The sequence below is a fragment of the Barbus barbus genome (assembly GCF_936440315.1).
Source record: "Barbus barbus genome assembly, chromosome: 38".
Taxonomy (NCBI): domain Eukaryota; kingdom Metazoa; phylum Chordata; class Actinopteri; order Cypriniformes; family Cyprinidae; genus Barbus; species Barbus barbus.
In genome coordinates this window covers 26319701-26337643 of record NC_136716.1, presented here as the reverse complement: position 1 = coordinate 26337643, position 17943 = coordinate 26319701, and the positions used below count along the sequence as shown (strand labels likewise).

The window sequence follows — 17943 nt, the reverse complement described above, 5'->3', positions numbered from 1 at the left end:
TGATATATGACCCGTAGTCATAGCCTGAAAGGGTTAATCTCAGTCTGGGTCACTAAGCCTCAATTCCGGGCAAAAGGGCATCTTCTCCAAAACCCCGACACTGCTGCCCACCGGAGGAGAGAAATCAGTTTCACGCTTCCACATTCTGAAACATCCAGCTGTGCAATAACCATATGCATTTCATGATGCTTTCATTTCTTTGGGATTTAAGAATAATTGATGACTAATTGCCGTAGGTGTTGGCCGATAGCTCATGATTTTCGGGAATGCACAGATATGATTCAGTTTGTTTGACACATTGATTCAGCTTCTACCTTTATAGCAGCGTGAAGGCGTCATCGCAGACTCCGAGCTGATTTTAGGTCTCTGATTAAGGCTTTTAAAAACGTGAGGGTTAAAAATAGAGCTCCACGCCCGACTGACTGAGCGGATGCAGAGTAGGGTTAATCATCTTTGATGGACTCAAAACAAACAGGATGTTGGTGCAAATATGACATATATCTGAAGAGTTTTACGAGACAAAAATAGTGGTTTTGCTATCTAAATAAAAAAAATTAAAAAAATTAAATATAAAATTTAAAATAAAATACAAATGATATTAATAATAAAAATGTATTAAATATTTTAAAACCTCATAAAAACGAAATATACATAATATATTAAACAATAAAGATATGTATAAGAATGAAAATAATGCTCTCTCTCTATATATATATATATCATAAAATATAATATACAAATATTTTATTAAACTAAAATAGAATATAAAATAATAATTTCAAATATAATTATAAAATAAATTATTAAAACAAACAAATATAAAATATAATATTATATATGAAAATAATTCATATATTTGTAATTACTACAAATAAAAAATAATTAAAATTAATAATTTTCTCATCATTATTCATGACCGTTGTGCAATTTATGATGTTTTACGGCACATTACACCTGTGTATGTAGTGTTTGAAACGGTCGTAGTCTCATAAACGCAGCGTAATTCAAGAAACTAAACCTGCAACAGAGGTCTCAGGAGTGAATTCTCTTTATTTACTGCAGCTAAACCCCCAAAAAACATACATAAATACATTTATACAAAAACAAGCAAAAACGAACAAAGACGTTTCAGGCGTGTAGTGTGTTATGAAGCAGACCGTCTTACAGGAGAAAGTAGCATGTTTGTCTCCAAGGAAACCAGAGACTCTGTTGCTATGGTGACGAGTGGGAGTGGCCTAGGCTGAAGTGTCAAAGAGCTTGTCAATCATCCCCTCCACCTGCTCTGGTGAGTAGCGGTGGTACTTCTCTGGGTTTTTGGTGAATGAGATGTTGGCGCATCTGTAAAAGCATGGACACATGAGCTCAGTGCATCTGTAGATCACACATCAGCTGTGCTCTGATTGGCTGGCGTGGAAATGCATGCAGGTGTGTGTGAAGGTCTCACCGCTGAAGGAAGGCTCTGTACGCCTCTGAAACCACTCTCTTCTCAGCCTGACGGATGGTGTCCCGCTGCTCTTTATCAGGAACCGCCCAGCCCTGCTGGATCCTACACAGCTCCTCCAGACCATCATTAAAACCCTGCAAACACACACAACACAAAACCTGAGCATCATGTCCATAGGGTTTTTAGGGATCATATAGTCTGATATTGTGAGAATATGAAGGAAAAACTGCTCAATTTTATTCAGACTCAGACTGAGCAAAACTACAGCAGCAGAGGCTGATATTTTAAATTCTGATGCTTGTAATGTAAATCAATAAGATCTTTATAACAGTACAGCAGATACTCACATAACATGATATAAATATCAGTCGTCACTCGATATCTCCAATAATAAGATGAGATTTAAATGATCCAAACATATAATGCAGTGCAATCCAATGATGATTGAGAGATGAAGAAATAAATATTCCTCAAAAGCCTGACGATCAGATTTGAGACTCACTGATTTTTCTTAAAAATGATTGATAGGGAATCAAGCCGAGCTGCTTCAGTCCAGCAAGTTAAAATGTTCTTCTCACCTTGAACTTGTCCTTGATGATCTGTCGTTCCTTGTCTTTGAGCTGCTCATGTGAAAACATTCAGAGAGCAGGATTAAACTGAGATCATTACATAATGATCAACCATTTTCAATAAAATACTGTAGATGAAGGCAGAAGCTTTCATGCATCACTGTATTCCAAACTGCATCAGAACGGCCGTATATTAAAGCATTAACTGAGTATAACATAACAAAATACTCTATGCTTGTAATGCATTGGCCTAGCAATTATATTCTGTTTCTGGTCTAGTTTATCTCTTTGTGTGTGTGTGTGTGTGTGTGTGTGTGTGATGATCTCACTTTGGTTCCAGGCTGGAAAGCTGGCATGTTTCTCTCTGTCAGATGCTCTGTGACCCTCAGCCAGCTGTAGGTGAGTGAGTGAAGGTCAGAAGGTCATTCACTGATTCATTACAGGACGGTTGGTGTGTTTGGATGATGGGGGTTTACCTGCGCTGGTAATTCTGGATCTCCTGCTCGATGAGCTCTCTGTACGAACCCTCCACCTTCTTATGGGTCACAGCCACCAGCTGAATCAACTCAGACCTGTACAACACACAGGCAGCCTTTGACCTCTACCTCTTATTTTAAGATAATCCAAATATTCAATAAGGAAAAAGAGTAGTTTTATCCATGCTGTCTTCTGATTGGCCAGTACTGTGTGTGCTCTCGTCTCTGATTGGTCAGTGAACTGAAGCTGTGAAGAGTATGAAAGGACTCACTTCTCCAGGGATTTGAGGATGTAGTTGTAGTTGTTGTGAAGGAAGATGGCGCGCAGGGCCGGATCTTCATACACTTTAGCTTTATTTGACAGATTCAGCTGCAGGTTACCGAGGACTTTATCTGCACAAATAACAATCGATTTATCTAATAAGAAACAGAAATTATTCCAAATACAAGTGTTATTATTCCAAGTTTTATTTTTTAATTATATACTATTACAGTATTTATTAATATTTAGAATAATCAATTAGCTTTAAATTTGTATATACTTTATTTGTTTTATGTGCTTATATAATTTTTAAACTTCTCTATTTTTAATTATTTTCTATTTAGTTTTAGTAATTTTAGTACTTCAAATTCAAATGATTTTATTTCAGTTACTTGCCAAAATAATTTTCTTTACTTTGAAGTTTTTCATCAAATATTGATTTTTCTTTTATTTTTTTCTTTTAGCGTTTCAATTTTATTTTAGCTTTTCAATTTCAATTAAAAGGAAATTATATTTTTAATAGAATTCTTAAAATACATTAATACATTTTAAAATCTGTTCATGAGCAACCAAATTTAAAATGTTTGAGGACTATAAAACATACAGGAACTTTCAGGACTCGAAACTTCCTCCTTAATCCAAAAAGAGCATTCAAACGAGCTGCAAAAGTGACTAATTATGAACTTCTGCAACTTTCTGTCTGATATTAAACAGATCAGACAGTAAAAAATGAAAATAACACTGATTTAACCCAGACAAAAATAATAGGATATAAGGAAAAAGCTTGTATAAAATGCATGTTATGACCCTTTTAAAACCTAGCACTCTTTAGTTCTTTAGTGTGTGTGTGTGTGTGTGTGTGTGTCTTACAGATGTATGTGCTCAGGAGCCTCCGGCTGAACTCTGAACTGTAGCTGCTGGCGGACGAGCTGCTCTCTGAAACCCAGAAGAGACACGTTTCAACAGCCGTTCATCTGTTTAACATACAATACATGCTCACTTCCTTCTGTCTGACCTATTCTGACAACCTCTGAATATAATAAACTCATAAACTAGATGCTTCGGTTTGGTTTTGGCTCAGGTTAAATGATGGCTCCTGTACTATGCTACAATATTCTATAGATCTTAGAGAGGATTGTTTCATATCCTGGTGTCTGCAGACGATGATATGAAGAGCTCAGAGCCAATAACAGGAGATCAAACTTTCTACAGACAGAATATTTGAATCAGCACAAGATAAAGTTCCTGGAAACCATCAGAAACATCATATTTAAAGCCTGTAAGTCTTTCACAAACATCTGCATGTCTACAAAGCAAGTACAGTAAGAGATTCAGAGAGACAGATCAAGGTCTGAAGTCAACATGAAATCAAATTGGCCCCATTTACCATCATAATAAATGCTCCTGGAGTTATTGTGAGTGATTGAGTGCATCTCCTTTATCAATTTTACATTGTTTATATTTGGTTGATTTCACTACATCTATATTTTAATATTATATAATGTTACTAAATAATAATCTTAATGAAAAAATTAACCAATATACCAATAATATCATAGCCTACCCCTTTTCCACTGAATATCCAGTTTCACTCAAAAAAACTTCACATTATATTTCAAATATATTAGACAATATAAGAAATAATAACAGTTTAATATATAAATATATTATAATATATATAATATTTTAAAACTTTTTTTTTATCAAATAGTAAATAATTATTTTAAATAAAATAATATATTGTAAATAATTAATATAATCTAGAATTATATTAGGAATAATAATAAAAAAAAAAAAAAAAAAAAATATATATATATATATATATATATATATATATATATATATATATATATATATATATATATATAATTATTATAACTAAGTTAGATAATTTTATTATAATAGTATATATATATATATATATATATATATATATATATATATATATATATATATATATATATATATATATATATATATATATATACACACACACAATTTGTTTTGATATACATAATTAAAAATATTTTAAATAATATTCTATAACAATAATAATAAAGATGCAGTAATGCATAAAACAACAAATTAAATATTAACTATAATAAAATGTTATAAATGAATAAATAATACAATTCTGCACCTGGGGTCAAAACAGGAAAGCTGCGCATTATGCTTCCATAATATGAAGTATTTCAGAGTGAAACATGTTGGTAAACGTTATTCTTTAGTATCAGTAAATGGAGTCAGCTGTGGTTTCATGTTGCCGTGAGTGCCGCTCTACTCGTCCGCTCGAGCGCTTACCTCGGGGGTCTAAAGGAATATTGTAAGTGTCCCCGAGTACTACAGGACAGAAGCAAAGCAGAACAGAGAGAGAAAGAGAACAAGAGAAAGAGGCAGAGGGCAAGAAGTTAAAATAGTTCTGTTAGTGAAGAGCTTCACCACTAATAGCCAGCCAGGATGAGCGAGCAAGGTCATGTGACAGAAGCAGAGATGAGTGGGCGGGGCTGAGAACACAGTGGGAGGAGCTACAGAGTGGCACATTACAGAACATTATAATGAAATAATGATAATAATTAAAAAACATATATATTATATTAACATTATATAAATTAATGAACATACGGAACATATAACATTACTTTCTGATTTAATATTTTAATTAATAATAGTATAATTAATTAGTAATCATTTTGAGTACAAATAATTTAAAATGAAATAATATTCATTATAATAAAATTATATAAATGAACATACAGAACATATAATATTACTTTTTGATAATTTCCAATGACCACTTTAACAACAACAGTAATAATAATAATGCTTTAAAATAAAATAATATTAATTATAATAAATACATATAAATTAATAAACATACAGAACATAATATGACCTTAATTTTAATCAATAATATTTATAATGAATTATTCATAATTTTAACTAATAATAATGCTTTAAAATGGAAAAATTATATATTCAATATTAACTAAATACAATTACATAAAGTAATGCATTTGCATAATATAAAATTACTTTCTTATTTAATATTAATTAATAATATTTACATTAATTATTAATGATATTAAATAATAATAATATTGGTTTAAAATAAAAATAGATAATTTGAATAATTATTATTATAGTAAAATTTTATTAAATGAAAATATGGAGCATATACTCTTACTTTCTGATAATCTGATCATAATGCAAGACTGCTTAGCAGATCCAACTTCTAATAATAATATGTGATTAATAATTAAGGCCAGAAATGGTACTTTGAGCAGTATATTGTTGTTTAGAGCCCCCTCTGCAGGATGGAGGAAGATGGTGCAGGACAAAACAGCAGAGAAACAGAAAACATTTGAATTTGCTCTCGGCACCGATCATGTTTGCTCTGCCTCTGCAGAACGTTTGCCTCGAGAAAATTCAGGAAAACCAAAGGAAAAGGAAATGCAGACCACAGGAAACGGGAACAGATGACAAATAAGGAGACAGGAGGGTGAGGACGGCGATCTGTGTTATGAACATGAATGTGATAAAAAACAGACATCTCAGCTGTCCAAGACAGAGCTTATGTCTGCGTTTGAATTATATAGCAGAATGGGAGATTTATAAATGCTATGTAAATCTACTGGATCAGTCTGTTAGTGTCTGTTTTTTATTTGTGGCCATGACTGTGTTCTGCTTTACCCTGAGAGGCCAGCATCGCTCCGGCGGTTTCCTGGAAATCCAGCAGCTGCTGCAGGAACAGGATGGCCTGAGGAGAAACAACGAGAGAAAAACAATGCCTTTGTCTGCTTCTATAACATATCACTATTATTGTTTTTGTTCCTGTACAAAATGGACAATGAAGAGATCTTACATTGCTTGTGAGCTCATGTACGGTTCCATCTTTCGGCATGTTGTACTCTTTATCTGGATCGTTCTGTTGGATTAGAGAACATCACATGTCAGAACATAACAATAATCATTAATATAACAGCGTAATGAAGAATGCAATTTATATTTTATAATATAATAAAATGTGTTGTATTTAAAATATAACAAAATGCATATAAAATAGTTCATTTTCAGTTATTATTAAAATAAAAGTTATTACTAATTAATTTTCTTTTAATAAACATTAAATAAACATTTATTAAAAATAACTAATTAAAAGCACACACTCACGGTCAAAAGTTTTAGAACAGTAAGATTTTTAATGTTTTTGAAGAAGTCTCTTCTGCTCACCAAGCTTGCATTTATTTGATCCGAAGTACAGAAAAAAAAACAGTAAACTTTAAAATATTTTTACTATTTAAAATTACTGTTTTCTATTTGAATATATTTTAAAATGTAATTTATTCCAGTGATTTCAAAGCTGAATTTTTAGCATCATTACTCCAGTCACATGATTCTTCAGAAATCATTCTAATATTCGGATTTGCTGCTCAAAAAACATTTATTATTATTATTATTATTATTATGTTGAAAACTGCTGAGTAGAATTTGTTCAGGTTTCTTTGAGGAATAGAAAGTTTAGAAGAACAGCATCTTTCTGAAATAGAAATCTTTTGTGACATTACAAATGTTTTCATCATCACTTTTGATCAATTTAAAGTATCCTTGATAAATACAAATATTAATTTCTATAATTTCTTTACAAAAAAAAAAGAATACTGACTCCAAGCTTTTGAATGGTATAGTGTATAATATTACAAAAGCTTTTTATTTCAAATAAATGCTAATCATTGGATCTTTTTATTCATCAAAGGATCCAGAATTTTTTTTTACTCAACTGTTAATAAATATTGATAATAATAAATAATAATAATAATAATAATAATATTATATATATATATATATATATATATATATATATATATATATATATATATATATATATATATAATATTTAAAAAAACATTATATATATATATATTTTAAATAAAATAGTAAATAATTATTTTAAATAATTAATAACATTTATAATAATTATTATTACATAATAATAATAATAATAATATAAAATGAAATAAAACAATAAATTAAATAATTATAATAAAATGATCTAAATGAATAAAAGAATATGATTCTGCACCTGATATCCTGACAGGAACTGTTAGTGGTTGTGTGTGATCTACCTTGATGCTGTCAGCAAACTCCTCCAGTGCTTTAGCTCCGATGGTCTCCATAGAGGTGATGAGAGCTGGGAGCTTGTTCTTGGTGCTGGCAGCCGTTCCCTGCACCACAACACAGGATATGACATCGTCAGCTACAACACTGTACCAAAAATCCAGTGTGAACATTTTTTTTTTTCTTCATTTGCACTCTTTGTACCTGTAGCGTGGTGTCAAATTCTGGTTTGGTCTGCTTGAGGTGGCGTAGGATGGGGAAGATGGTCAGCACAGCGGAGTAATCGTGTCTCATGATGGCTCGACGCGCCGCTGACACGATGTTATCACCCTCCAGCATCAGATTATCCAACGCCTCCTGCAGCGACAAACACTGTGATTAAACACACGCGCGCACACACACACACACACACACACCCACACACCACACTGACCTGTATGAGCGAGTCGAAGGTCTTCTTCTGGTGATGTTCTGGAATGATCTCGGTCAGTAGCACGTATTCGCTCTGAGCCAGCTTCACAAACGCGCTGATGCAGTGGATATACGAATCGATCTCGACGTCCAACACGTCATCCTTCCCTGAGACAAACACACACACCTGTCAGAGCTCAAGAAAACTACATTCAAATATGATCATAGTGGACCAAGGGTAAGATCATAATAATGTGATTAAGGCATTGAACATTGATCTGATATTTGAAAAGACTCATTATTTTTACAATTCTGTTTGGTGCCGCCAGTGATGCAGCATTAAATATATCTGATCAATACGAGACCAAAGAGCTATAAATGAGAAATAAAGATGTAATTTCTAAATCATATGTGCGTTACTAAATTTCCAAATCATTTCGGCTTTTTCAACATGTACTGTAGCACTTAATAAATATGATTTCTGAAATAATGTTTACTGCAGGATACCAAATTTACAGCATTTGATTAAATGATTGTTAAAAATGAATGAACATCAGAGCAATCCCACTAATGTTTCTTCATATCTAATCATTCCTAAGTGCATCAATAACGAGTCTCAATAATAATATCCATGTAACTGGATGTTCAAACCACTGCAACCTGATGTTGATGAAATTAATGTGAAAATTAAGCAAAAGACTTGAATGTTTAAGGTCTGATTCAACTGCATGTACTGACAAAATCACTGTAAAAAAAATCAATATTTCAAAATAATGAATAAAATTACAATTAATTACTAATAAGATATAATTCTAATGTTTTGAAATGAAATAAATTTAAACATTAAATATGAAGGACATCCTCTTGAATATTTAAGGTCTGATTCAATGTTGAATGAACTGACAGAATCACTGACTCTTTGAACTGAAATAAATATTTTTAAATAATATTATAATGTAATCAATTACATTTGATTACATAATAATAATAACAACAATTTAAATTAAAACACAATAATAAATTAAGTAATATTAATTACAATAAAATTATATAAAGAAAAAAAATTATTCCAATATTTTAATTGAAGTACAATTAAATGTTTTCATTTTAATTAATATAATAAAAAGTAGAATGTCTTGAATTTTTAAGGACTCAGTCAGAACTGAACCCAATATCACTATAGAAATTGTATTGATAACCTCTCTTAAATTAATATTTACCATTCTAACAAAAGCATCGTTGATTATAGCAGATAATAACTTAAAAACACTAAAACATGTTTACAGGTGATCTTTAGCTGGAAAACTTCTTATTTTGAACACATGACAACAGGATTCACACAAAATATCTGTTCACTTGAGGCTAATGTAAGAAATTACATCATTTGTTCTTTAGAAACTGAGGGATGAGTCAGAATAACTGTTGTAGCTTGTTTTGAACCGATACAGTAAGTGTTTTTCGTAATCTTTGAGGTCAGACTCACCTGCAGCCGCCCCATGCTTGTCGTCAGACAGGTGCTTAACCCCACGCAGGTCATGATCGAAACCTGATTGGTTAGGATATAGTCACATGACCCGAGTCACTCTCTCAAGGCTACAGAGGGAGTGCTGAACAAGCAAGGAAACACTCACGCGGCTCGACCGAGTGCTGCATGTTAGTGGGGGTCTAAGTGCACCGATGGACCCAGCAAAGCACAGAGACTTATGGGAAACACTGATGTCACAACAGTCTGTCCTCAGTTTGAGAGAGAAAACAACGACCACGATCCTCCTGCTGCCACGCTCAACTCAAAAAGTTTACTTCCTACTCGGAAAAGTCAACAGAATGAAGTTGGACTCATCTGATTTCACTGAGATGCAGTTGTATGATGCAGTGTTAGTTTTATATACTACTATTTATATCTTTTTAATTTTTAGTCATTTATATACTACTATTTTTATGCATTTTTTATAGTTTTCATTAGAATTTTTAGTAATATTTCTATACTATTTTGATATTTTTAGTTTTCATTTTAATTTCAGTTTCAGTCATTTAGTTGCTTTTTTCATTTTTATTTGTTATTTTTTGTTTAGATTTAATTTTTTTTTAGTTTGTCATTTTAGCACTTCAAACTTATTTTATTTCAGTTAGCTGCCAAAGTAACATTTCTAATTTTCATTTCAGTTTTTTTTAAGTGAATCTTTCCAATAATATTTATATTTTATTTCAGCTTTATTTCTCATTGTGAACTTTTTTAAAATAGTTTTAGTTAACAATAACAATGTATGATGTCACAAACAGCAGCATTTAGGGAGATGAACACATTTAATAATCTTTTTTTTTATGCAAAATAAAATGTATCAGCAAGTCTAATAAGTCCAATTTTCTGCATTAAATGATAAACTCAGCATTTGCAAAACATTAGACATGTTCTGCAAAATATTTTGCCAATGTATGTAGCTAAATGCTGCTGTTCATAGCCATGTTTTCAAATAATTTAAACTGTAAATTAAAGTGTTTTTAATTAAGTCACTTTAATTTAAATCCTCATTGTTTTTGATTAAATAAAGAACAATTAGTAATACTACTAATTACACAATTATTTAATTTAATATAAAAACTATGACGTTATTTTGAACTCTTAATGTATAATTCTAAAAATAACTCTAATTTGATTAAATAAAGATATATTGCACGGATGAGACAAACAGTGGCTCTCTCAGGAAGGCTGGTCTCTCTCCACCTCACTGAGGACGAAACTGCAGTGGCCCATAAGTTTCTGTGTTATCCGAATGTTGTTTTCCCGAAACGCAGGAACAGCTCAAAAACACCAGAAGTGAGAAAAAAAAAAAAACCAGAGACAGAGCTTGAGAAGAGAAAGGAAACCAGAAAGACAGCGTGCTTTACCTTCCAGAGGAGTGAGGTTAGAACCCTTTTTTCCATCCAGGCCATGCTGAGAGTACTGTTTGAGCAGATTCTGAGCCTTACGAATCGTGCCTGCGCCCATCAACACCCAAACAGAGAAACAGAGAGAGAGAGAGAGAGAGAGAGAGAGAAGGGGAGAGACGCAGGGATTGCAGGAGGAAAACAGAGGAAGACACCGTGAGGAAGAGGAAGAAGAAGGGCGTCTGAAACCCTGTTCACCGACACCAGAGCAACAACTGAGAGAAATCCAGATCCCTCCGAGACTACAGCCGACACCACAGCAATCACACACACGGTCCAACATGAACCTCTGACAAACCTCCAATAACTGTTACACTGATTAAAGCCAATAAAACAGATCAGGATATTAGGAAATGCAACATTAGCAACATTATACAGTCAAACTGAAAGAACTGATTTTAGTGATTTGTTTTCAAGCACACTGTATGAATGCTACAGTAAAAACCTGTTCATTGGTTTATTGGTTTACAAACAAAAACACCCAGCAAGTCTCCTAAAGAAAACTTATGACTTGTGCGTCTTTGAACAATTTTGTTTTAATTAACCATCACACATTTATCTTGGAAGCCTAAAAGTTTTTTATATTACATTACATATAAACAAAGATTTGAATTTACTTACATTCAAAGCAGATCTGAAACATTATTATTTGTTTTAAATAAAAGGAAAAATAATAAATAAGGTTTTTTGATTAATACAATATTGCTTAAGATTTTCCTTCTACTGTAATAAATTATTTGTCATTTATAGTATTTACATTTTGGAATCTAAATGCATAATGCTTAGGCAATAAAAGTGCCTTTAAAATAATAGTGGATTTATTTACTTTCAATTTAGTTGGTATTTGTTTATTTTGGAAGAAAAAAATATAGCATGGCAAATACTGTATATTTATATCAAATAATTGTATGTAATTGGTCTGTTAATATATATATATATATATAATTAATTGACTGATTGCCAGTACACTTTCTCAGTTGACTCGTCATTAGTAGGAGTGGCAGAAAGTTAATTTTGGACATTGCATACACACTCAGACACACAAGCATTACATCACATCACATCACATCACAATGTCTACAGCTAAACAGACTGAATAACACGTCACACACACAATGAGGAGAAAATACAACTGGTTAATCCATCACAGCTATTAAACCACAGCATTGTGTCACATACAGTGATGTTAATACAGTCATTAATACATCAGCCACACAATCTAAAACCTGCTTAATATCATAAACTCAAACACATCAGACAGTCACTGTGCCGCTATGTGTCTTAAAGGGGTCATATCACATATCATATCAGTTTTCCCTTTAAGAAAGCTTTTCTGTAATCATTTAGTTTTTCAGTGCATTTCATTCTCTTTGACCCTGGAAATGGAACGGGTTGTTATTACAGACTTGTGTATGTAAATGAGCTCTATTATGACTGGCTAAAACTAAATTATGTTGACAAGTAAATGAGAGCAGTCAGAAATTAACGAGCTCATGGCTGATGACATAAATAATCATGAACATTTCTGAACAAGCTGTTCTTGCAGACTAGTCTGCATTCATCTTTTGTGTTGCAAACATTAGAATGCTTTCATAGTACAAATAACTAAATCGTACAAATAACAATAAATAGTGCAATGATCATAATATTAAAGAAAACATTCATTTATTGTGACATGACCCCTTTAATAAGCAGTTAATATGCAGTAAATGTTTTCTTCGGCAATAATAAGCATGGTGTCAAACATGACCAAGACAGAGTCAGTCTGTTAGTGAGGGCAGATCGGTCACAGTGCCCCTGTGTGGTGAGGAGTGAGCATGCGGTCAGTGTTAGAGTGTTAGTAGAAAACAAACTATCCTTCTCTGTATTAAACTCTCTGTACGCAATACAGAGCTGGTAGCCAACAAAAAGTGCCCTCCACTCCGAGAAAATACAGTAACACCACTGTGAAAGCCTGTACTAATGCTCCAAACTGACTCCCAGTTCCAACCGAGGGGAAGGAGAACGTCTGTTACAGAAACTAGCTCAATATACTAGTTATCCTGGTTAATACCAACTGGTCTGGCTGAGATATAAATCGTGTGTGTGTGTGTGTCTGGATGCGTCTGCTATGGTGTACGTGTCCATTTGTGTTGTGTATAAAGGCCTTTTGTTTTCACATTAAAGGAACACAAATAAAATAAATATCAGTCTAAATGGTTCATAAAACACTACTGTTCAAAGGTCTGGAGTAAGTAAGGTTTTATTAATTAAGAAATTAATACTTTCATTCAGCAAGGACACAATAAATTGATCAGAAGTAACAGTAAAGACATTTATAACGTTGCAAACGATTTCTATTTCAAGTAAAAACTGCTCTTTTGAACTTTCTATTCATCTGTGAATACTGACAAATAAAATATCTCACGGTTTCCACAAAAATATTGGGCAGCACAGCTGTTTTCAACATTGATAATAATCAGAAATGTCTCTCGAGCAGCAAATTAGCTGAAAATGCAGCTTTGCATCACAGGAATAAAATACAGTTTAAAGTATATTAAAATAGGAAACCATTATGTTAAAGTATAACAATATTTCACAATATTACTTAAATGCAGGCTTGATTTTAATTGTTAATGTAAATACTAAAATAACTAAAATTAATAAAATGTACATTATTTTTTAAAAACATTATTATTATTTTTAAATTTTACTTTTTTATTATTTAAAAAAATCTTAATCGCAGACCTTTGAGTGGTAGAGTATGTTTTTTTTTTTATCATTAAGGTCAATATTTTTCATCAAAATACACATTTGCCTCAGAGTCTGTGTGAATAATGTTTTGTGTATTTTGCATGTGAATCTTTCAAACATGCATCAAACATCTTGTTTGTGTTGAATGTGAATAGTCCTGTCATAGACTGCCTTTCATAGCCTGTTCTGTTGCATATGTGTGTGTGTGTGTGTGTGTGTGTGTGTATAATGGGAAGCTCTGGCTCTGCAAACAGAAGCAAGCGATGGACGCGTCACAAACACAGCTGCAACTTTACCTGGGATGTAGACTGACATCATCAAACACGAGTGAGACAGAGAAGAGAAACGGGAGAGGAGACGGTTAGTAAGAACACACACTAGGAATGGGACAAGAGGAGAACTTTGACGGGATGGAAGTCAGATACACCTGATCGTGATCCATCAGGACCAGTAGAAACCCACAGAGACCCGGTCTAGTGAGGTGAAGGGTTAAAGGTCACTGACCTGGTCTTTTAGGAGGCTTCTTGGTGGGCGTCTCCTTGCGTTTGGTCTGAACGGCGGGCGAGTGGATGGCAGAGGTGGCGCTGTTCTTACGGAAATGCTCCTTTAGACCCTTAATGGACCGATCCAGCTGACTGGACCGGACCTGGAAATACACGTTCATGAAGTCTGCAGAGAAACAAACACACAACGTGAGATTTCAAACATCCTCAGAGAGCAACAGTCAGGTTCTGGAAGTAAAACCCATTCATTTTCTCCATAGGGAAATTGATTTTTAATGATAACCGATAAGCTATTAAAGACAGACCTGTTGTGAGGTTGTTAATCAATGATATATGATTTTGTTAAAGCATCTGTTCACATTAATTTAAATAATCAACTGAATTAATAGCAGAACTCGTGGTGAAAAACTGCATTACCCATGATGCTATACAGAAAATCAGTTTTCATACAATAATAATTGTGTTTATAAATTTAATATAAACATAAAATACATTGTTTCCATAGATACAATCAACAAATAATACAGTGGTGTGAAAAAGTGTTGGCCCCCTTCCTGATTTTTTTGCATGTGTCACTTTAATGTTTCAGATCAAACAGATTTAAATATTAATCAAAGATAACACAAGTAAACACAACATGCCGTTTTTGAATGTGTTTTTTATTATGAAGGGAAAACAAAATCCAAACCCACATGGCCCTGTGTGAAAAAGTGCTTGTCCCCTAAACCTAATAACTGGTTGGGCCACCCTTAGCAGCAACAACTGCAATCAAGTGTTTGTGATAACTTGCAATGAGTCTGTTACAGCGCTGTGGAGGAGTTTTGGCCACTCATCTTGGCAGAATTGTTGTAATTCAGCCACATTGGAGGGTTTTCGAGCATGAACCGCCTTGTTAAGGTCATGCCACAGCATCTCAATAGGATTCAGGTCAGGACTTTGACTAGGCCACTCCAAAGTCTTCATTTTGTTTTTCTTCAGCCATTCAGAGGTGGATTTACTGGTGTGTTTTGGATCATTGTCCTGCTGCAGAACCCAAGTTCGCTTCAGCTTGAGGTCATGAACAGATGGCTGGTGATATTATCTTTGATTAATATTTAAAATTGTTTGATGATCTGAAACATTAAAGTGTGACAAACATGCAAAAAAATAAAATCAGGAAGGGGGCCAACACTTTTTCACACCACTGTATCTAATACATTTAGTTTTTTTTTTTACATTTAATTTTTTTCTGAGAAAAAATTAATGACTATATTTTCCTTTTTTACCTGAATTTACAGAAAAAATGTCATATTTAGAACAAGAATCATTAGATTTCATTAAAAGACTATGTTTAAGAAGTTTAAAATTTAGTTTGTTCGCTTATTCTTTAATATATTTTAAGTACAGGTCAGAATAAGTATGTCGTTTCATTTTTACACAAATATATCTATTATGCTGAAAGATGATTAAACATTGTTTCATAGATTTTTTTGTACTTTTTTTTTTTCTCTCCACAAAAGTCATTTAAAACATTAAAGTAGACACTTTACTTGCATTTAATATGCTTAATTTACTGTATGTATATATATATATATATATATATTAATTAATTCTTTTTTTATGTAATTCAATTTGGTGTTTAATTAACAATTCAAATTAAATTGTTTACTATATTAAATTTAAATTAAATTTATCTTCCGCTCAGCAATGCACCGTTTATTTAATGTAAAAACATGAATAGTTTTATATTTCATGATCATTTTAAATCTGATTATGTCATTTGCAATGCCTCATGGGATCGTAGTCGTGATCTTCAAATACTGTTTTGCTTCAAATAAATGTTTGTAGTAGGGCTGCAAAACAATTAATCGTATTCAAAATAAAAGTCTATGTTTACATAGTATATGTGTGTACTGTGCATATTTATTATGTATATACAAATACACACACATGCATGTATTTATTAAGGAAAGATATTTATATTTATAATATAAATTATATACAAGTATAAATATATTTATATTTTTACATATATACATAAATGTGTGTGTATTTATATACACATAGCCCACACACATATAATATTAATCGCGATTAATCGTAATTGCAGCCCTAGTTTGTAGCGTTGTACTTCTGCTCATAACTGGTTGAATGAAAAAAATACTTACAGAAACACCACTAATGACACCAATGGCACTAACACACTTTCTGACATACAGCACAGATAAAAGCGTTTGCGCGTGTCCACCTTGGTTGCGTCCGTACTCCACCAGCCAGGCGGAGATGCAGATGATGTCCTGCAGGACGGCTTCGGGCAGGTGCTCCAGCGTCACGTCCTCCTGCACCTCCATGTCCTCGTCTCCTCCGATGGCGTCCAGGATGAGGACGGGCGGCACTGGCTTGCTGTAGCGCGTCAGCAGGCCGCGAAACTCCGCCTCCAGCAGCTCCTTCCCCTTCTCGAAGCGCGCTTTCTGCAACAGAACAGCCTCGCTGAGGAGCTTCATACGGACTGAAGAAGCGTGAGAGGAGTGTGAGGGTGTGACACACTGTACGTACCACTGTGTTGAGCTCAGGACTGTCGGGATTGTTGTCCTGAAAATACTCCACGGCTTTCTGGATCTTTGCAATGCAGGCCAGATACTCATCCAGACGACCTGCAGGCCTGCAAGAGCAGTGACTGACAAATCAGAGTCTATCTATCTATCTATCTATCTATCTATCTATCTATCTATCTATCTATCATTTAAAATGGTCACAATATTTCACAATATTAATGTTTTTATTGTATTTTTGATCAAGTATATGCAGTCTTGTAAAGGGAATTTACAATAAATATATTTAATAACTTAAACTATTTTATATTTTTATTTAATAATGCAATTTAAAATATTAAAATAATTATACATTAAAATAAAATAAGAAATATATACCAAAAATGAAGCTGTATTAAATATATATTTTGTATACGGTTACTGTATATAAGTTATAAAGACGAAGAAGATCCGCACTCATCCAAAATTAGCCCAAAAGGCATATCATTTATTTCTCAGAGGTCACTGAGTAATCTTGGGATCTACGCACCTTATATTATTGGTCTATACTGGACGAGTGTTTGGCGCTACGACCTTTTCTATTTGTATACTCTATATATACACACATATATATCTGCAGATAAGTTATACATTAGTATTATAAATTATAAATGTATTTTATATACATTATACTACATGTGACCCTGGACCACAAAACCAGTCATAAGGGTCAATTTTTTGAAACCAAAAGCTGAATAAATAAGCGTTCCATTGATGTATGGTTTGTTATGATATAACAATATTTGGCCGAGATACAACTATTTGAAAATCTGGAAACTGAGGGTGTGAAAAAATTCTAAATATTGAGAAAATCTCCTTTAAAGTTGTTCAAATGAAGTTCTTAGCAATGCATAATACAAATTAAAAAAATTAAATTTTGATATATTTACAGTAGGAAATTTACAAAATATCTTCATGGAACACAATTTTTACTT

The 17943-nt window shown here is 32.7% G+C and overlaps 1 protein-coding gene across 4 annotated transcripts in view; it reads right to left on the bottom strand.

The window, feature by feature from the left end:
* Positions 1 to 1014: 1014 nt before the first annotated feature.
* Positions 1015 to 17943, bottom strand: part of LOC306857567 (exocyst complex component 7) — an 18308-nt gene continuing 1379 nt past the window's right edge. The window contains exons 4-20 of one of the 4 annotated variants that reach the window (XM_079397567.1): positions 16974 to 17079; positions 16666 to 16888; positions 14440 to 14604; positions 11164 to 11253; positions 9761 to 9823; positions 8300 to 8445; positions 8071 to 8223; positions 7875 to 7973; positions 6614 to 6676; positions 6442 to 6508; positions 3622 to 3687; positions 2762 to 2882; positions 2490 to 2585; positions 2343 to 2406; positions 2023 to 2064; positions 1445 to 1578; positions 1023 to 1338 (exon numbers count right to left, since the gene is read on the bottom strand). In XM_079397567.1, the coding sequence (XP_079253693.1) occupies positions 1236 to 1338; positions 1445 to 1578; positions 2023 to 2064; positions 2343 to 2406; positions 2490 to 2585; positions 2762 to 2882; positions 3622 to 3687; positions 6442 to 6508; positions 6614 to 6676; positions 7875 to 7973; positions 8071 to 8223; positions 8300 to 8445; positions 9761 to 9823; positions 11164 to 11253; positions 14440 to 14604; positions 16666 to 16888; positions 16974 to 17079 (1801 nt within the window). In that variant the 3' untranslated portion in view covers positions 1023 to 1235. Of the gene's footprint in view, positions 1339 to 1444; positions 1579 to 2022; positions 2065 to 2342; positions 2407 to 2489; positions 2586 to 2761; positions 2883 to 3621; positions 3688 to 6441; positions 6509 to 6613; positions 6677 to 7874; positions 7974 to 8070; positions 8224 to 8299; positions 8446 to 9760; positions 9824 to 11163; positions 11254 to 14439; positions 14605 to 16665; positions 16889 to 16973; positions 17080 to 17943 lie in introns of all 4 variants that reach the window. The other 3 variants (XM_079397565.1, XM_079397564.1, XM_079397566.1) reach the window with 3 other exon arrangements.